At 47.8% G+C, this 19,654-nt stretch overlaps 1 protein-coding gene across 16 annotated transcripts in view; it reads right to left on the reverse strand.

The window, feature by feature from the left end:
• The window catches only part of PTK2 (protein tyrosine kinase 2), a 259,862-nt gene that overhangs the window by 94,361 nt on the left and 145,847 nt on the right, over positions 1-19,654 (reverse strand). For all 16 annotated transcript variants that reach the window (XM_032415592.1, XM_032415591.1, XM_032415581.1 and 13 more), the window contains 4 exons: positions 14,943-15,083; positions 14,362-14,439; positions 7,540-7,647; positions 5,856-5,973 (listed from right to left, as the gene is read on the reverse strand). In XM_032415592.1, coding sequence (XP_032271483.1) covers positions 5,856-5,973; positions 7,540-7,647; positions 14,362-14,439; positions 14,943-15,083 — 445 coding nt within the window. The remainder of the gene's footprint in view (positions 1-5,855; positions 5,974-7,539; positions 7,648-14,361; positions 14,440-14,942; positions 15,084-19,654) is intronic.

The following is a 19,654-nucleotide window of genomic DNA, read 5'->3' on the forward strand; positions in this document are numbered from 1 at the left end:
GAAGCAACACCAAAACCTGTCTAGGAAACACAAATACAAGGAAAACAAATCCTCGGGATGTGCAGAGGCAGAGGGACTGATGCACCAGAGCAGCCCAGGAAGCAAGCAGGCCTTGACCAAGGGGTCACCTGCCACCCATGACAGGGCTGCGCTCGGGGCTCCCGGCACCGGCCCTTGCTGCTCTCATCACAGCGAAGCGCAGGGCTCCGTTTGGTGGTTGGCGGACACGCTCTCTCCCCACCCTCCTTCCGTGAGGCAGGAAGCACAGAGCTCCCAGGTCAAGGTCTTCTATCTGTTTAAATCTAACAGGCACCTAACTAATCCTCTCTTCTAATCCATCCCTGGGCTAAGTTACTACGAGGATCATGTTCCCCCCAATACAAACTCATCAAGTCATTCCCTTGTTTTAAATTCCAGTGTCTCTCATTGGCTTTTTTTTTTTTTAAGATTTTATTTATTTTTTATTTTTTTAAAAGATTTTGTTTAGGATTTTGTTTATTTATTTGACCGAGAGAGACACAGAGAGAGAGGGAACACAAGCAGGGGGAGGGGAGAGGGAGAAGCAGGCTTCCCGCGGAGCAGGGAGCCCGATGCGGGGCTCGATCCCAGGACCCTGGGATCATGACCTGAGCCGAAGGCAGACACTTAACCAACTGAGCCACCCAGGTGCCCCAAGATTTTATTGTTAAGTAATGTCTACACTCAACGTGGGACTTGAACTCACAATCCTGAGATTAAGAGTCGCATGCTCTACTGACTTGAGCCAGACAGGCACCCCTTTCAATGGCTTTTAAGATGAAATTTAAGCACATCTGCTCAACCCACAAAGCACTGTTTCATTTCTGCTGGCACACAACACTGCCCTATCTCCATCTTTGGGGTGTCTGCCCACCTACCACCCATCTCTCTGACACCTTCCCAGGTAGTCCATTAGTGTCACCCAGTGCAGTCACAATTGCTGTCTACAGTTCTGCTCCTTGCACTTGCCCTAGAACTTAGCCCCAAGAGCTCTTCGCCCCCAGAAGTTACCTTTGTCCCGTCTCACCAGTCTTGCTCCCTACTGCTCCCTGGTCCTAGGTGACTGCATATCATAGTTCCCTGAACACATCATGCTGCCTTCACACATTCCGACCCTTGAAAGGTGCTCTTCCCTCTGGTAGAAAGACCATTCCTCAATTTCTCAAAGCTCAATTCGGTGGGGGAATGGGTTGGATGGGGGATGGGTATTAAGGAGGGCACTTGTTATGATGAGCACTGGGTGTTGTATGAAAGTGACGAATCACTAATTCTACTCCAGAAACCAATATTGCACTGCTTGTTAACTAACTAGAATTTAAAAATAAATAAATGAATGAACGAATGATATAATATTCTAAAAAAACAAAACCTCCATCCAAGCACAATTTGAGCTCCAGGGAGCCCTTCCTGCAGCAACTCAGGTGGCTCTGGGTGGTGCTGCTGTGCTCTGCCTCGTTCCAGGGCACTTCTACATGTGAACGCACTCGAAGGTCGGACTCAACCTGCACACAGGTGTCTCTCACACTCAGCAGGGCACCCTGCGCTCACAAGGTTCTCAGACCGCTGCTTGGTAAATGAAGAACTGAATCAGCCTCGGATCCCACGTGAGTGACTCTGCACAACTATTTATCTGTGAAACAGAAATCAGACCGTCTGGTTTGCAGGGACAGCTGAGGCATGCGCAGCGGCGCAGAACGCAGACGACCAGCACGTGACCCCCGACACGCGGCTGCATTACCACCCAAACCGCCTCACTCTGACTTTGACATCCACATTTCAAGCAAAATACCCAAGTGCCACCACGAAGGCCAAACGTGGAGTTACTAGAAAATCTATCATTAGCTGACCACCCGCGAAGCCTCCGACCAGGTCTTGTCCACACCCACCACTGTCAGTTAGTAACGGCCACTAGCCGTCTGCACCCTTTGTCGCAAGGTCTACTTCCCTGGGAGGAAAAGAGACCAGCTCATAAACACTTGGTTAATAGAGACTTCCTAAGCAGCTGGGCAGGAGCAGAGAGAAGGCTGTAAATGAGCTGATTAACAACAAAGGATCTTGAGAGTACATTTTCAGGAAGCAAGACCGTAAATCACTGAGTAAAATGGCCACACACACTAGCAGCAGCACTGTTATAAAAACGCAGTACTCACCGCCTAAAACGCCCAGTTCTAGGTGTCAGTTTTTAACATTCCTTTAAATTTATAAGCTGAAGGCCTAACATACAACTTCTCATGTCATTCCCACGGCACATAGCTTATTTCCCGGAATAAATCCTTTAGGATTAAGGATGTATCTTTATATTAACCTACATTTGACTTTTCAATTTTTGAATAAAAGTTCTTACCTGTTTTTTAAATTAAACAATGCAGATTCCCTGTAGCAAATCTAAATCATAAAGGTGCATATTATAGAAAGGAAGTGGGAAGGCCAAAGCCTCGTCCCCTGCTTCAATCACATCTCCCACCTCCCCAGGAGTCCTCCTTGTCCACAGCTGGTCACTGAGCTGCCCAGATTTCCAGACTCCTCTTACACTTGCGAACACACACACACAGGCTTGGCTACATGTATGTGTGTGTGCGTAGGAGTGGGCTTTCAGCACGAAAATAGCACCGCCTCCCGTTTTTCACAGCTGTGGAGTACTCTATGAGGGGTGCATGCTCCCTCACTTAGTGATTCCTTCCCGTTGTGTGGACATTTAGGCTGTGTCTGGTTTTGAGCTGCTACACACACTGCAGAGTGAACACCCGGTGTCCATCGGATTCTGCAGGAGGACCTCTAAGAGGTGGACAATGGACAGGCGCCATCGCTACACTGGCCTCCGACGACTTATGCAGACACCAACAAAATGGGAGAGCACATCTTCCAAGGATGGAATGGAAGATCCGTCGCTTCACCCAACCTAAACCAGAAAACGCGATCTGTCGCTGCTGGTGTCCAATGCCTATTGCACATCTCCATGTCCACTCTTCTACAAGGAGCCTATTTTCATACTGGCTTGTCTTAATGAGCTGGAAGAACACGCGAGAAAGAAGAGATTTTAATTCTTTGTTGTCTGTGTCACAGATGTTTTCCCTCCTGTATCTCAGCTTTAAAAAAATGTTTCTTTTACTAACAGAAGTGCTTTCATGTTTACAAAACCAACTCTGTCAATTCTGTTCTTCCTACACCCTGGGTCGGGACCTCTTAGAAGCATACCTCCCCTCCCTCCCAGGTACAGGCTTATTATCATCCCGCACACAGGAAATCTTCTGAGGAATGAGGAAATTATGACCCTATGTTAATGTGCATAATTCTTTCCTCTGAGGAGAATTTTACTAAAATTGAAAAACTGCCACTGAGCTCTCCTGTGGCTAAGGCACAGGTCAGCTAACTCCACAGTAAGGGTCAAGGTCGTTCAGCAACTCTGATGGAACTCAGTCCAGGGTATCTGGCTTGGGGCTCTAATTACATTTTCCACCCCAGTAAACACCACCTTTAAAAGCACTTTATAAGTGCAAAGTAATTGTGGTAGATCACAGAAGTAATCAAGTGCGTCTGAGCATACTCACAACTTACAGGTAGAACTTACAGATCACTTAGAACTGGTGTCCCTGTTATGCGTATAAACACGTACCTGTTGTTTACCATTAAACAGTTTACAGTCTAGAGAAGACATATGGGTACATATATAAGTGTTATTAAAAGCACACTGCCAGGAAAATGGTGCACTGGAGTGTAGAAACATGTTTTAAATTTATTAGAAATTTAAAAAAAATCTAAATTAAAAAATGCTCATGTGCTCTTGTCCACATATATTTCTGACCATAATCCATTAAAAATGTTTGATTTAAAGTATTATTTCCATTAGGCGTATACCTTCACGTTAGGTACCTATTACAAAATAGTTGTATAATAAATGAACACGCTGGGATTGAGAATAAAGTAAGTACATTATCGAGTCTAGTGTCTCATTCTATAAAGACAACATAAAATTGCTAAGAGCCAGCGCCCTACTAGGATTTTATGAGAAGTGTTTTCACTTGTGCTCTTGTCATATGCATGAAGAACTTAATACATCTCAGTTCACAAGATGTGATATCAAAATGTTTATCCCTAAGGAGAAAAAAAAAGCCAATTAAAAACCAACACAGGAAGGTGTTGAAGTTTCAAACATGGAATGGCTGGCTTATTTAATGCTTAATGTCTGAATGTTATTTTTTTTGTGTGCATAAACTGATAAAGAACATTTGGTAAATTAGGATAAAAATTTTTAAATTATTTACTAAAAAGGAGACAGGCAATATGTCACATTGAACACTTTTGCAAAATACCGTCTTCATGGAAAGGAATTTCCCTAAAACATTTAAATAATATTTGCAAGGTACATACCTCTGCTTAAAACACAAAATAAAAAATCAAGAGTTTATGTCTGTACAAGTTTTAACTGAGAGTAGCCTTTAGACCTTTCTAAAAGCAACTTCATTACTATATTTCATACAAAGAAAGCTACTATAAATCTAAATATAACTGTATTTTAGAAAATAATAGGTTTTACTGGTGTGATCATAAAGATTTTTACTAGATTAGGCGTATCCTAGGATCCACACACTTTAGCTATTGTTTTCAGAGCACATCATGACACTAACTTTTAAACAAAGGTTCCAATGATTCCCCGCCTCACACCGCCCCCCCGCCCCCGACTGCTCCCTCCAGCCGCTCTGTGAACACAGGGTATGGGGCTGCTGGTAGGCCAGGCTTTCTGTTGCGTCTCTACCAGGAGTTCAGGACTCCATCATCTGTTTTCCTAGCTCCTCTCCACGCCGCGTACCTGGACACACAGCACTCGGCCCCTCAGGACCACTTTCCTGTGATGGTCCCGGTCACGGAGGGGAGTGCTGCAGGGGATCCCGTGTCTACCGGCCACAGAGCTGGCTGCTTTGTGGGCACCACTGTGGACCCACCTCCCACGCCATAAAGCAGGCGTCGTTCTTTATGGATGAGGACGGTCAGAGTCCAGGTTCACACAGTAGGTCAGGATCGCCCTGCAGCCAGCAGCAGTCACGGGAACAATGCTAACATTTATGGCCACTGCATGTGCCAGACACAGTTCCAAGCCTTTCACACAGATGAAGTCATTTATCCTCCCTGAACCATAAAAGACAGGTGCCACTCTGTGTGTGTGTCAGAGCTAGAGAACCAGGCACAGAAAGGTCAAGCAATTTACAGACGGCAGCTCAGAGGACTTGCCATTTGAACATACAAAAGGATACATTTCTAGAGCCCAGATTTTTCCTGCTACCATTATGCTATTTTCCTGCTGGGAACGTTCTGTTTGATTATTTCAGAATTCCAAATCTTCTGAAACAACCCTTCTTACTGCCTTGCAAGAACCCCACATGGCTTCCAAAGTGATACAGCCTTGTTTCTAACAATTACTCATTCTAATCACTGATTTTACATCATGCCTTAGAACTAATTTTGTTCTTTGCTCTAAGCTTTTGAGATCTATAAGAAAAAAGTTTATCTAACATGAGTTACAAAGTATACCTGAAAAAAAATCCAGAACATAATCCCAAAAGTTTACTACAAACACTGACAGCAGCCTAGAAAGCACCTAGAAAGTGTTGCCCGAACCCAGTAGCCTGAACACCAACACTGTTTCCCCGAAGCTCTTCTATTCAAACCCGGCTTACAGGCTGCGCGTTGCCCCACTTCCGGGGAAAACCAAGAACACAGACGTACTTGGCTGAATTACTTATTTGGTCTTCAGAGTCGTCTAAAAGAAGGAGTAGAGGCAGTTGGGATGAGCTCGCCTAACAGCTCCCAGTGGGACTGCTCAAGCAGAAGCAGGACCTCACCTTTCTGGGGTCTGATGATAAAAGACTGTGTGGCCCCGTTCACCAGCCGGCAGTACCCATCTATCAAGTCAGCCATATTCTCGGCGATGGTTAGGGATGGCGCTGTCACTGTCAGAGGCTAAAAGGGGAAAAGACCGAGAGAGGCGTTATTGTTCTTTGTATCATCAAAGGGGCAGCTGTACTATGACATCAGATCTCTAGGTACACTCGGAAAGAGAAGAGTGACAGCGACACAGATTTGTCATAAGGTTGGCGTGGAAAAGGAAGTTGATATTTAAGGATGTTATTCCTAGAATATGTGACAGAAGGCGACCCAGACAAAAACAGAAAAATCACTTAAACTGAGATTCATTTTCTAGAACTAAAGGAGGCAAAAAAAATATTTCCCTTCAGAGTTGTCTGGCCCCTCTGGAACATCTAATTAAGGGAAGAATTTAAAGAATCAGTATATTTCAAGTATGGCCTATTTTAGAAACAAACATGGAGTAAATTTTTATCAATTATCCCTCGTAATTTTTCTAGCATTAAAGAAAATTACTAAAATCTCATTATTTTAAGCATGCACAGCACGTTTTGCCTAAGAGGTCAGAATTCACTGTTTTCACTATCAAACCTGCAATTTTGATAAACTTCCTGAAGATTTATCATTAAAGATTACCCGGGAGATGATCAGAGCTGTATTTTCCTTCCCGGCACAAGGACGCCCTAACCAGAGCAGTATTCCTCACGTCCTCGTCCACGAACAATACACCCTCCCTGAGCTCCGCGACATGTTCAGGGCCGGGGGGGGGGGGGGGGGGGGGGGGGGGGGGGGGGGGGGGAGTTCTGACAATGGTGGTGCCGAAAGAGAATGTTACAGAGGTGCTGTCTGGAAATTTTAATTGGCAATAGTTTCCGTATTTTAGGGTTTCATTTATTCACCTCTGAGAATCAAATGCACTTCTGAGAGCCTCAGAAATGCCCCTGCTCCCAAGGCAGAAAGAACAAGTGAGAAGCGTGGCAGATAAACCCATCTGAGAAAAGGCTTCCACCACCAGAGAGCCCCGTGAGCTGCACGTAACAGACAGAGGTCCGAAAATGTGCTGTGTGCGACAAGCCCAGTCGTTCTGACTCCACATGTGAGCATCCTCTGCCCGTCTGTCAGAGAAGGTCACCTGATGCGGTATTTGCCAAATGGTGCGCTGTCTTGACTGGGCCACACTGCATGCGGATTAAAAGCGTGGGCTCTGGGAGGCACCCCATCTCCACCACTTGTGCTCAGCTTCCTCAGCTGTACAATGGGTTCAGAGTATCTCAAAGAACTCCTTTTGCTGGGTTCTGAGAATGACCCGTGTCGCTCCTGGCCCCCATGCTAAGCGTCAGAGTAGCGGGTGACCCACCCGGCAGGAGCTGCGGCGGCAGGGCTGCTAGCAGGTGACCCGGCCCCGAGACCACCACGCACAGCAGTCTGGGAAATGACACTGCTTACTGAAGGTACCCGTGCATTTACATAATCCTAAGAAGCGGATGTTCGTGCTAGTTCATGAGAATCTTCAACCGGCTTGACAATAATGCTCCTGACCGACTTTTCCATCTGTCACCTGCTCTACTCTTGGGGGCATGTACTCATTACTACCTGAAATGGAACACTCACCACGTAAGAGAAAGCTGGGATTCTGACGACCCACAAAAACTGCATCCTTACCTCGGGGGCACCGGCAATTTTCAGCTGTAGCATCCCTTTCCGGTCCTTGTCTTCGCTGTTCGAATACTGAATGGTCTGCACTTGATTGAAGTCGGCCAGATGTGTGGGCTTGGGAGAGAAAAGGCAACCACTTGGGACCCCAGACAGACTCCTGTCAGGTACTGTGTGACTTTCTTGCAGTGCCCACCCCATCCCACTCTCCCGAGGACCTCCTCCAGATGACTGCATCTGGGGGAGAGGCTGCTCATCCATCAGCCCCCAGTGGGGTATTCTCTTCCTTAGGAGCAGTCCTGGAACCACCAGGAACTGTCTGCTCACTCCCAGGTGAGGAATATGCCTGTTCTCTGTGTTCCTGATGGCCAAGCAGGAGCGCTCCACCTGTCAGAGCTGGACGAGTGAGTCACAGGTCCCAGAGAAGAAAGGAAATAGGAGAAAGTCCCAGATTTGACTTACTCACTGGCCTTGGGAGTAACTGCGTGTGAAACCTACTCCTGTTCCCACAGAGAGAGGGACCTGTGTGCACTCCCAGTGCATCCTGAATTAGAGCAAGTCTCTGAGTTTAACAATGCTAGGGAGTTGGCAGGTGTCCAAAGGACCCTTCTCAGGAAGACGTGCCAAGAGACTTCATTTCTCCAACTAGAATCAACTCTTTTCTTCTTATGAAGACAAAAAAAAAAAAAATGCCCATTTGTCCCTTATCCTTCTAGCATTTCATGACAATGATCACTTTGCTGTGATGATTCCTACACATTTATTCACAACAATTACCTTGATTTCAGCCTCTTTCTCTTACAACGTCATGAGGATTGGCCTCTCCCACCAAGTACTCCACTCAGCCCAGATTCTGCCACTGGGACTGAGCTGGAATTATGGTTCAGAAAGTGATTGGCTCCTGGGTGGCTCAGTCAGTGAAGCGTCTGCCTTCGGCTCAGGTCATGATCCCAGGGTCCTGGGATCGAGCCCCGCATCAGGCTCCCTGCTTGGTGGGGAGTTTGCTTCTCCCTCTGTTCTCCCCCCACCTGGTGCATGTGCACTCTCTCTCTCTCAAATAAATAAATAAAATCTTTATTAATTTTTTAAAAGACTTTATTTATTTGTCAGAGAGAGAGCGCGCACAAGCAGGGGGAGTGGGAGAGGGAGAAGCAGGCTCCCTTTTTTTTTTAAAAAAAAAAAAAGCTTCCCTTCACATCAGAACACCTTCACAGCTTTGCTTTCAGGCACAGGTGTGTCCATGAGGCCTTCAGACGGGAGCCCAGGGGCAGCCCTCTGCTTTCCCATTCTAACACGTCCAAACAACAGGGAGCACGGCCCCTGTGCCCACTCCCCTCTCTCCGCCTCTATGCCACCTGCCCTCACGGGGTTCACTCCTACCTCACTGGCTGTCTTCCACAGTTCCTTTGGCTTCTCCTCTGCTCCATCTCTAAATGATCACGGGCCACAGGACTCTGTGCTGGGCCCATCCTTCCCCTGAGCTGTGGCGGCCCAGGAAATACCACCCAGCCCCATGGTGCAAGTATGTCTCCAGTCCTGAACTGGGACACGTAGCCAGCCACCTACATGACACCCCCACACGGACGTCGGGGACAGACCGTGAACAGCAGTCACGGGATCCGCTCTTAACACCTGCTCCTCCTCCAGGCCTCCCCAGTGCAGCAACAAGCATCACCAGTCAACCCTGTTCCTGAGCCGAAAAACGGAGGCATTATCACCGGCTCCTCTCTTTCCTCCCCCACAGCCAGCCCCCCTCCACACCCGGAGTCTGTGCAGTTTCCTTCCACCTTCCCAGCTGCCACTCTGGTGCAATCACCGTTGGTATCCTGCTTCGAGCATCAGCCCTGCAGCCGTTTCCCTCGTTGTGCGCCTCTCCCCCCCCACAGACCACCCTACCCGGAAGCCCGGGAGGTACTTCACAGTGTAAGTCAGGTCTGACAAGCCCCTGCTTCGACACGTACGATGCCAGCAAAGGGAGGCAAAGGACCCCCTGGTCCGCCCTCTGCCTGCCTCTTGGACCTAACTTCTCATCATGAGCTCATCTTGATCAGATGCACTCTAGTCTTACTGGGGCAGAATCATGCCCCCAGAGGGTTGTTTTTGGTTGGCTGAAGAATGAGGGATATAAATGGGGACCAGGGCCGTGAGACGTGGTAGAAAGCACAGGAAGTTCCCTCACAGCGAAAACTGTCCTATGTCCTGAATGGCTTTCAAGTGTCCTGATGTGTATTCATGTTGGTGAAAAATCTGATTCTAGAACCCAAGTCTTTTTTAAAACACAAAGTATGCTCTACACTGAATTTTCCAGGAACACAACTTATGTGTAATTTAGGGAATACTGACTTTGCTATCTTTGGAATGTTATGATGAGTTGCTCACCATTTTGGAAAATGACATCATGGAGGGCAATGCTTGTTGGTATTTGAGCTGCTGACCCCATGCACACACATCTGTAACAGAGGAGATGAGGCTCCTTCTAACAGACCAGGAATCAAATGTTATTAAGCTGGTGACGCATGAAATAGGGGACATCTCAACTAGTCTCACTAAATGATTATATTAAAATATTCCTATTATTGCCATCTTATAACGAAAATATTTTTTTCCAAAGAACAATGGAAATTTAAGTCATGGAAATCATTATATTCCTTTTTTTTTTTTTAAACCTACTGTGTTTCTGCCTCATTTTGACATGCCCCCCGAGGTCAGTCACATAACTTCCCCTTGTCACTTTCCTATACTACTTGTAAGGGGGCACTTCCGGTGGCCCTCTCTCAGATGAACACGCTCAGTACTCAGCTCTGACTCTTCTGTAACACTTGCCCGTCTCTGTGCTGTGTACTGACATACTGAAATAGACTTTTTGGAATTACATGTGCACAGCATATTCTGTGATTTTATTTCAAGTTAGCAAAAGACTCTTAAAAATATCTGTTATAAAGAAGACAGGGCTGGGAGGGGCCCACACTGACCACCACTCTAAATTGGACACCAGACACTCTCATACTACCCTACTGTAGCCCTCTCTCATGATCGGATTATTTCTGCTGCTTATCATCTTTCTTATATTCGCTCTCACAAACAGACTAAAAGCACCATGAGGGTGATCTAGTGGTGGACGCCCATCCTGTCTGCCACTTATTGCAAGGAAGGAGGGCCGTGCCTGGTACGTGAGGGAGTGAATGAATGACTCTGACAACTTATGAGGTGCTGGGCTCTGTTCTAAGTACCAGGAATCCAGCAGTGAACAAGGATGACGTGAATCCAGACATAAACAATCACACAGGGAAGCACGTAATTACAATTGTGATAAAGACCGCAACAAAGCAAGTGAGGGTACTGTCTAAAACTACATCCACTTTGTTTGGGGAGGGGCAGGAGGAAATGGTGAGGCCTCACTCAGAACAAGTCTCCCTGAGAACGAGAGTGGGCCCCGGGCCCCATGAAGCCAGGACCACGTGGATTTCACCCTGCGCTGGGCCCTGGCTTCCGGCTCACTGCCGAGCACCAAGCATCTGCACACACACATGCAGACCGACCCATGCAGCACTCCAGACAAGGCACAAAAGTAGGCCTTATGGGCCCCAAGAGAGGGCAAGTGTGTGCAGAGGAGCCTGCAGAGCTGGGCTGTCTACGGTAGCGGGAAGCCGCGAGTGGCTATCGAGCAGCTGCTGGTTCACGGCTAGTCCAAACTGGGGGGGCGATGAAAATGCAGAATCCATGCCGATTCCAAAGACTCACTATGATAAAAAGAATATAAAATATCTCCGTAACTTTTATATACATGATACCTTGAAGTGATGGTATCTTGGATACACTGGGATACATAAGATATATTATTAAAATTCATTTTCACCTTTTAAAATGTGGTTACTAGAACACTGCAAAGTCCATAGGCAGCTTGCATCACTTGTATTGAGCAACGCTGGAGAATAAGGTGACCTAGGAGTCAGGTGAAGTAGCTAAGGACTCAGAAGTACCGAGAGGGCTCTGCTGCATGAGGGTCACTGTCCCCCAGGCGGAGGCTGGGCAGGTGCTGGGGTGCCGGCGGGGGCTGAAGACAGAATGGGAGGAACCCAGGCGGCGCACTCAGAGCAGCTCGGCTTGGGGCAGCCACGCGCTACCAGGTTCTCAACGGCCACGTGCCAAGAACTTTTGCAATAAAGCAAAGAGGAAACGTGGGCTTGCTCCCTGGCGGGGGCAGGGAAAGGGATATGGGTTTGAGGGAGGACATTTTTAGGATGAGAGAGATTACACATTTTTCTATGCTAATAGGAATGGCCCAGTAGATTGGAAGCATTTACTGGTGCTGGAAAGAGAGCAGAAGAGACAGGGGGGCCGCTACACAGCCAGGGACGGTCTTACCAGAAGCATGATGTTCACCCACGGAAGGCGCGGGACGGGAGGGTGGGTGTGGCAGGCAGAAATGCAAGCAGGGCAGATTTTATAGGGACTTCCGGGGCTCTATCCTGACACTCCCATCCTAGTTTCCTTCTACTTTATACAACAGCAACTTTCACTCCGGAGGACAGAGATTCTCATATTCTCAAAGAGAAAATAGACATTTTTTCCATAGAACATTGATAAAAATCAACCATATGCTTGGCTATAAAGAAGACTGGAACACATTCACAGGAAAAAACCTGTTCTCTGCTCATTGGCCAGTAACATTAGAAATAATAACAGTGAGACCCAAACCCTCAGAGCTACTTGAAATTTAACACTCTCCTAAATAATGCTATGATGAAAGAAATAAAAGCTGCATAGAAATACAACGAAAGGAGAACACCACCTACCAACATTAGTAAGACATTAAAAGTTGTACGAGAAAATGGCCTCCAAAGTAAATGAAAATACATTGGAAAAAAACACCCCAAGGGAACTGCAGGAGAAAGGCTAAAAACAAGCGAACAAGACTGGGAAAGGGGGTCTGCCAAGAACAATGCCGACATGAAGGAAAAGGAACGGCAATGCTGTCACCCCGATTTCTGAGCTTGCCCACGAAGGGCCGCTATAAGAGACAAGCCGTCCGCACGTCTGCAAAAGCCAAACTCCCACAGACGTGCGGGGGCGTGAGACCAGGCGCAGAAACTGAAGTCACCGGAAAGATGACGAGAGAACCCCGAGATACAGCTCCATGGTGACAAGCTGAAAACACGGGAGGCAGAGGACACGCTATCGGAACGCGAGTTATGACAGGCGACAAGAAGCGGACACCCCGAGCAGCTGTGCTGCTGCGGGGGGGAGGGGGGGGCTGGTACACCTGTCACTGAGGCGGCAGCAGGGGCCACGCAGACCCAGGCTGCCTCACCCGAAAAACACGCAATTCCCATTCTGCCTTCAAATATTTCAGGACGTAAAATCATAAAAAGACCCCAATTCACCTCATGAAATAAATTAGTGTAACTTCTAATACCCTTTAATGTCCTTATAAAGTTAATATAAAAAAGAAAAATCTAGATTGTGCTCACTTTGGCAGTACATATACTAAAAAGACAAGATTTTCTTTGTGCTGTGGCACATCAAGTTCTATGAAGCTGATGCGGAAAGAGACAACTGGACGGTGTCACGGAACAGAAGACCCCGGGGTGCATCGCAGGAGGTAACAGATACATGACTTGGTGCACCCTGCTGACCCTGCTGTCTGCTCACCTGGAACAGGGCCAGCAACAACAGCAATGACATAACAGTGGTGACACCCAAATGCCTACCTGAGTCCTTTGTGTGAGGCCATGATCAAATTCATTATTTAATTCTCTTACCAACCCTATTAGGTGGTTGAAATTATTACGGCCATTTTACCAATGAGGAAACACAGGCCAACTGTGGAGGGACGGAGCCCAAGTCACAAGGCTAGCATGAGAGCGAGTCAAGGTGGCAACCGTGGCCATGTCCTCCAGAGCCTGCCTCTCTTGACCGCATTCGGGGCTCCACCTGTGACCTCACCTGAGGACTCTGGGTGGATTCCAGGTGGGTTGAAGGCTTACATGTAAACAGGACAGAGACAACATTGCAAGAAAATCCAGGAGACCACAAATCAAACCTAAAGGCTAGGACTACAACAATCCGTAAGTGGTGAAAACAGATAAGGTCACCGACCGTCCTGGAGAGGTCACACCAATGGCTGCTCTTGCCATCAGCGTAGGAAAGTTCCAGCGGGGCCACACTCTTGTCAACACTTGGTATTACAGCTCTTTCCCATTTTAGCCATCCTAGTAGACACGTAATAGCACCTCACTGCACGTATCTGATGACTCCGAAGCTCAACACCTTCTCATTTATCTCTAGACTATTTGGATATCCTCTTGGGTCATCTGCCCTTTACTTAATGATTTACTGCCAATCTTTACCCTGGCTTAGGAGACTATTGTCAAATACATTAATGCAAATACCTGGCTTGCCTTTCTACTATCTTTTGATGAAAAGAGTTCAATGTACTCTAATTTATCAGAATTGTCTTTTAGAGTTAGCACTTTTTAAGTCCTGTTTAAGGAATCTCTGCCTACCCCAAATTTATAAAGATATTCTCCTATGTCTTCTATGACTTTCATCATTTGCCTTTCACATGTAGATCAATATTACATCTGGAATGGATTTTGTTAAGTGTGTGACAGGGGTCAGAATACCCTGGTTTTTCTCTGCAAATACTCAGCGGATGCTGCAGCATTTACTGAAGAGTTCATCAATGATGCAGAACTCAGGACAGCAGCCCCTCTCGGGGTAGGGGCTAGAGACTGGGAAGGGGCAGGATTCATCTTTGTCTGCACTCAGGCCCAGCGTGAGGAGTGTCCATGCACAGGCAGTCCCGAGATGTCACCAAAGCAGACTTACGTTGCAGCCCTTGTCCGTGAGGTAACTGATTCCTTCTTCTGGGCCAATTGCCAGTTCCACCGAAATAATCCAGCTTGACTTTTGAAGGGTGAAACAGGTAATGACAAAGGTCCCAGAAGAAAAAAGAAATATTTTAGATGAAAACATGGACACATTAAAGGACCAAGGTGGGGGTGGAGGCGGGGGGCTGGTTTAGCTTGCCATTTATTTATCCAACCAAGTACTACAAAATGTCTGTAACTTCACTGATCCAGTATCTGGTGGGTCTGAAGCTAATGGTTTCTTTGGAAAGATTATTTGAATAGGTTAAACTAGCCCAGAGGGAACAGTTCATTAACAAATCACTGGGCTGGAATAAAAAATCCAATTATCAACACAGGCATGCTTTCAAAAAAAGATGAATTCATCCTCACATTAATACATTTTCTTTTTTCATTTTTCCCCACTGTAAAATGACAAATATTTTCATGTTGTTAAAAATGTGACAAATCAGATTTCAATCAGAAATTTAGACACACATGGATAAGAAAAAGCAAAAGAAATGAAACCCAGTTCCCCATTTCCCATGTCCCCATACTTACACCCAGAGCACACTTGAAGCATTCTTTATCAAATCTGTACACTGGGGAGAGGATCTCAAAGAACTTCAGAATACTTTCTTCTCTGTTAAGGTTGGCAAACTGTCTAAACGTTTGTTGGATCAGCTTTCTTAGTGTTTTGGCCTGCACAATAAAATCACAAAAATCATTTTACAGTCAACAACGCACAACAACAATAGTGAATGTCAAAGCTATCTTTCCCTCCCACCACTCGCTCCAACCTATATTCACATCACTATGAAACGCCATTATTTGTCAAAGCCTATTTCCTTTTTTAAGTAGCTGTAATAAAATGCACACAGTATAAGATAGAGCATCCTAGCCCTTTTTAAGTACACAGTTCAGTGATTCCAAGCTTTACTTCTTAAATAGACATTTATAAGGCAATAATTTGCTTATTAGAACATGTGGTAAAAAGTTAGGCATTAAAAAACACGTACTATCTTAAAAAATTAAACATAAAAAATAAAATAAAAAACACGTACTACCTATGCACGCAACGGGGAGCTGGCAAAAGCTTAGATAGGAAGGCACTCACATATCCCACTGTTAGGAGGGTAAGTCGATACAACCTTTTTGAAGGGCAATTTGGCAGCACGGATAAAAATACCTTAAAAAAACCTACAAATCTGGATCCAGAAATTAAATTCCAAGGCACTAGTCTTTAGAAATGATTAAAGAACTCCACAAGGACTCAGCAATGAGGAGGTTCAGGGCAGAACTATTTATAGGAGCAGTTGGGTTATATGCATCGTAATATGTCTGCCTATGTTGTATGAGCCCTCAAGACCGTCGTGTGGAACGGATTCACTGATGTGAAAATCCCTATCGTGGTGTCAGGGGAGAGAATCTGGTGAAACAATCTGTATGTGCAGTACACATGCCTTTAAGAGGAGAGCACCGCTGATGGGACTCACACAGGCACGTGTGGGCACAGATGCACACACGTATCCACACAGAGAAGGAGACGGCACAACTATGCCCCTTCCTGTCTAGTGGGATCATAGGTGATCTTCCAGACCATTTTTGCACATTTGAGCATTCTATTTATGCACCACAAGCATCTGGACGGTGGAGGGAAGGGCCCTCCAGGCAGCAAGCCCATAGCCCATGGTGCGTCAGCAGCAGCCTGGGGAGGCCCGTGGGGAAAGGATGCGGGATGAGGTCTGAGGAAGAAGGCTGGGGCAGGAGCCAGCCTCAGGAAGCACCCAGCTTCCATCCTGGGAAGAGACAAAGTCCTTGGGCACCTTGGGGAGAGTGACGTAATCTGACACGTTGGCTGCCGTGCTGTGAACGGTATGAAGGCAGCAGGAGAGACCAAGAAGGAGGGTTCGGAAGTAATCTAGGCGAGAGGTGAGCAGAGTCTACGCAAGCATAGAAGCAGGAAGGGGTGAGAAGCAGATTTATTCTGAAAAACAGAACCAACAAGATGGACTGAGAGGCAGGAGTTACCACAAACTGAAACGGTAGGCCTGTGGGGAAGCAGGTTGGCAGGTGAGGGTCTTGCAGGAGACCCGGGGCCCAGCTGGAGCTCAGTGTGAGGTGCACGCAGACAGGAATCAGAGCCAGCAGACCGGAGAAGACTGGGGGTGGCAGAGGGAGAGGAGGTGAAGGGCCTCATCCTCCAGAGCATGCCCATCTTAGCAGGTCAGGGAGATGTGGCTGCTCAGGCAGCTAGGGGGTGGCCCACCAGGGAGTGGCACACGGAGGTGACAGCCCACTGCAGTGGCTTGAAGGCCCCCGTGTGGTCAAGGGTTTACTGGATCTGGGACCCTGCAGAGAGTGAGCTGACAGCTAGGCCCTGTGGTCAAAGAGTGGGACAGAGTCCCAGCGGCCTGCAGTTACTGGGGATGAAGCAGCCAGTGCGAGAGGCCGGGGAGGCCGAGGACAGGGTTCAAAGAGCCGGGGAACAGGTGTTGCAACATGACCTTCATCTCAAGGGCTTGCGCTGCTCTGGTACAGAGGGTGCGGGGGAGGGTGTGGGAAGCAGGGAGACCAGCCGAGTTCCTGGAACAGACCACCCGGGAAACACTAGGGCACAGACCCCGAGGGGGCGGTGCAGGAGAGAGCCAGGCACCTTTGGGCCACTCGGGTGACTACATGCGGGATGGCAGGAAAACAAGCACCTGGGCAGGATGAAGGATGAGGTTTCTGGATGGAGTGGAGGGGCAAACAGAAGGGGCAGCTTGGTGAAGATAGAGTCACACTGACTCTGGACGTGGGCGCGACTCTTACATCTGGACCTGAACCTTCAGGCAGACAGCTGCATACAGAGCTGGAGCTCAGGAGACGGCAGGGCTGGGGACAGCACTGTCAGAGCCCACCAGCTGACAGATTCACAGACGGCTCCCACCAACCAAGTGCAGGCGGGAAAGAAGAGAAGGCTGCAGCCAGGTCAGCAGGCCAAGAGCTGGTTTTAACCAGGGCTGGGGCTCTGACGGGTGAGTAATACAGTGGAACTGCAGGTATTCTGATGAGGATTAATGGCAGTTGTAGATCACACAGTCTAAACTGAAGAGAAGTAAAACGGGCTCAAGGTTAGCAAGGCTTCACTAGCAGAGAATATGAACAATAAGCTTTGGATGCTCAGTAAAGAAAAGTCTGGGAAACATATTTTGGGGAATGCCCATCTAAGCACTGGCCATGAGCCAAGGGACTGAAAAGGCCACTCTTGTCATGGGCTGAGATGGCACGTAATAGTTGTTCTGACTTCAGGCTTTGCAAATACTCTTGTGGCCTATTAGGCCCGGCTGTCCGCCAGGAGCGTGTAGACTGGCCACGGAGACCTGAGTAAGAGCACAACTCCAACCTAACAACGCTGAAATAGACAAAATGGAAATAAAATCTGGTCTGTCCTGTAACCGAGGACACTTCACTCCCTAGCATGTAAGCGGGAAGACAGCTCTGACTTCTTTGATTTCAACGGCCTGAGGCAGGGCGTACCGCCGCTGGGTGCTCACGTGCCCATCGAAGGAGAAAACCAGTGCACAGAAAGCCCCAGAATGCCCTCCAACTCTTCCTACAAGTGCAGGACACCGTAAACTAGAATATGGCAGCAGCTACAAAGGATGGTTGTCTAAGGAGCATGGGGACTAGAACACAGTGACAAAACATTTTTATTAACGTTAATTAAAAGTTGATATAGTCACTCAGGCCTCTAAGAGGAATACTTCCACTCAGAGCCGATGAGTAATGACATGCGGCGATTAAAACCATGTCAAAGAGGTCCAGAAAAGAAGCCAATTCTCTGCCTTGTAGCCAATTCCCAACGAGCCACTTGTTTAGAAACAACTGACAATACTCTACACTTATACCTGCTCATCTGTGCAATGCTTTAAAAAATGTGTCACCCAAAGAGGTTTCTCTCTGAAGTGGTGAGACAGAAGTCTCTCTTTAAAGCCGAGCAGCTGAAGTCTCATCTTGAGCATCAGACTTACACACATCCACACGCCCACCTGAGACTTCCACTGGACTTCCCACATATCCAAAAGCTGACAGGCCACGAACAGAACTCCTTGATTGCCCTCCAGGCTCAGCACCCCCATCTCGGCCGATCTCCCAGCTGCTTAAGGTAGAAACCCAGGTGGCAGCCCCAACCCCTCTTTCCCCTAACCCCTTAAACCTCAAACCCCCAAGTCCTACAAGTGCTTTCAAGTGCTGTCACAAAAAGCACACGGTGTTCTTTAATGCTTTCCACCATGCCAGCTCCACCTTTGCCTGAACCTCTGCGACAGCCCCCCAGGGGTACGATCACACGTCGCCAGGTGCTCTTTTTAAAACATGACCTGGATCACCTCACTCTGCAGCTTCAACCCTTAGGAACTTAGGAAACTGAATCATCTAACTATGCAAGTACTGAGCATGAGATGCCTCAAGGCCAAAGGGGTCAGGGGGAAGAGCGTGGTGGATGAACAGGTTCAGCCTGAGAGTGGCAGCCAAGTCAGGGGCCGTGTCATCACGGGCCACTTAGGGAGGCTCAGGGAGGGCACAGCTGCTTTCTCGTCTCCAGCCTCCCTCTTATCTCTGCAGCGCCCTCAGAGAGAAGTTCTTCTATCACACCCATCTTACAAATGAGGAAACAGAGGCACAGAGAGAACAAAGACCCCAAATCTCAGAGCTGCATGGCAGAGCCAGGACCAAAGCCCGAGCAGCCCGGCCAGCGCCTGCAGTCCCGCTGAGAGCATCGCTCCCCCTCCCGGAGGCCGTCAGCTCGGGGGCTGAAGCTAGCCAAGGGACCAGGGCATCGGGGGTGCAGGCACGAGGGATGGACCCCGCGGCTACCCCGGCATTTCCACACGCCCTGGTTAGGGCAGGAGCCTGGCCAGCACACGGCATGCAGCACGCACTGGGTGCCTACCAAGTATCTTAAAGGGACGGGCAGGTTCAAGAGCAAAGAAAGGACACTGTCCCATCCCATTATCCTTTACCTTCTGTGCAGCACCGAAAATTGCAGCCAAAAGTTTTGGTAGAAGAGAGCTGGTGAACTTATGAGGGAGGGAACAGGTGTGCTCAGGAGCCTCACATGGGGTTGGTCCTTTATGACAGCAAATTCAATGATGTTGCTGTGCAGACCTCCTGCTTTCCAGTCTTTTTTTTTTTTTTTAACATTACAAAGCTGGTTGTAAAAAAAGAACTCACACGTAACAGGTCAATGCGCGTATGTGAAAATACAACGTAGCACCTCCGAGTCCCTG

Source organism: Phoca vitulina, unplaced genomic scaffold (genome assembly GCF_004348235.1).
Source record: "Phoca vitulina isolate PV1807 unplaced genomic scaffold, GSC_HSeal_1.0 scaffold18, whole genome shotgun sequence".
In the NCBI taxonomy this organism is placed as follows: Eukaryota; Metazoa; Chordata; class Mammalia; order Carnivora; family Phocidae; genus Phoca; species Phoca vitulina.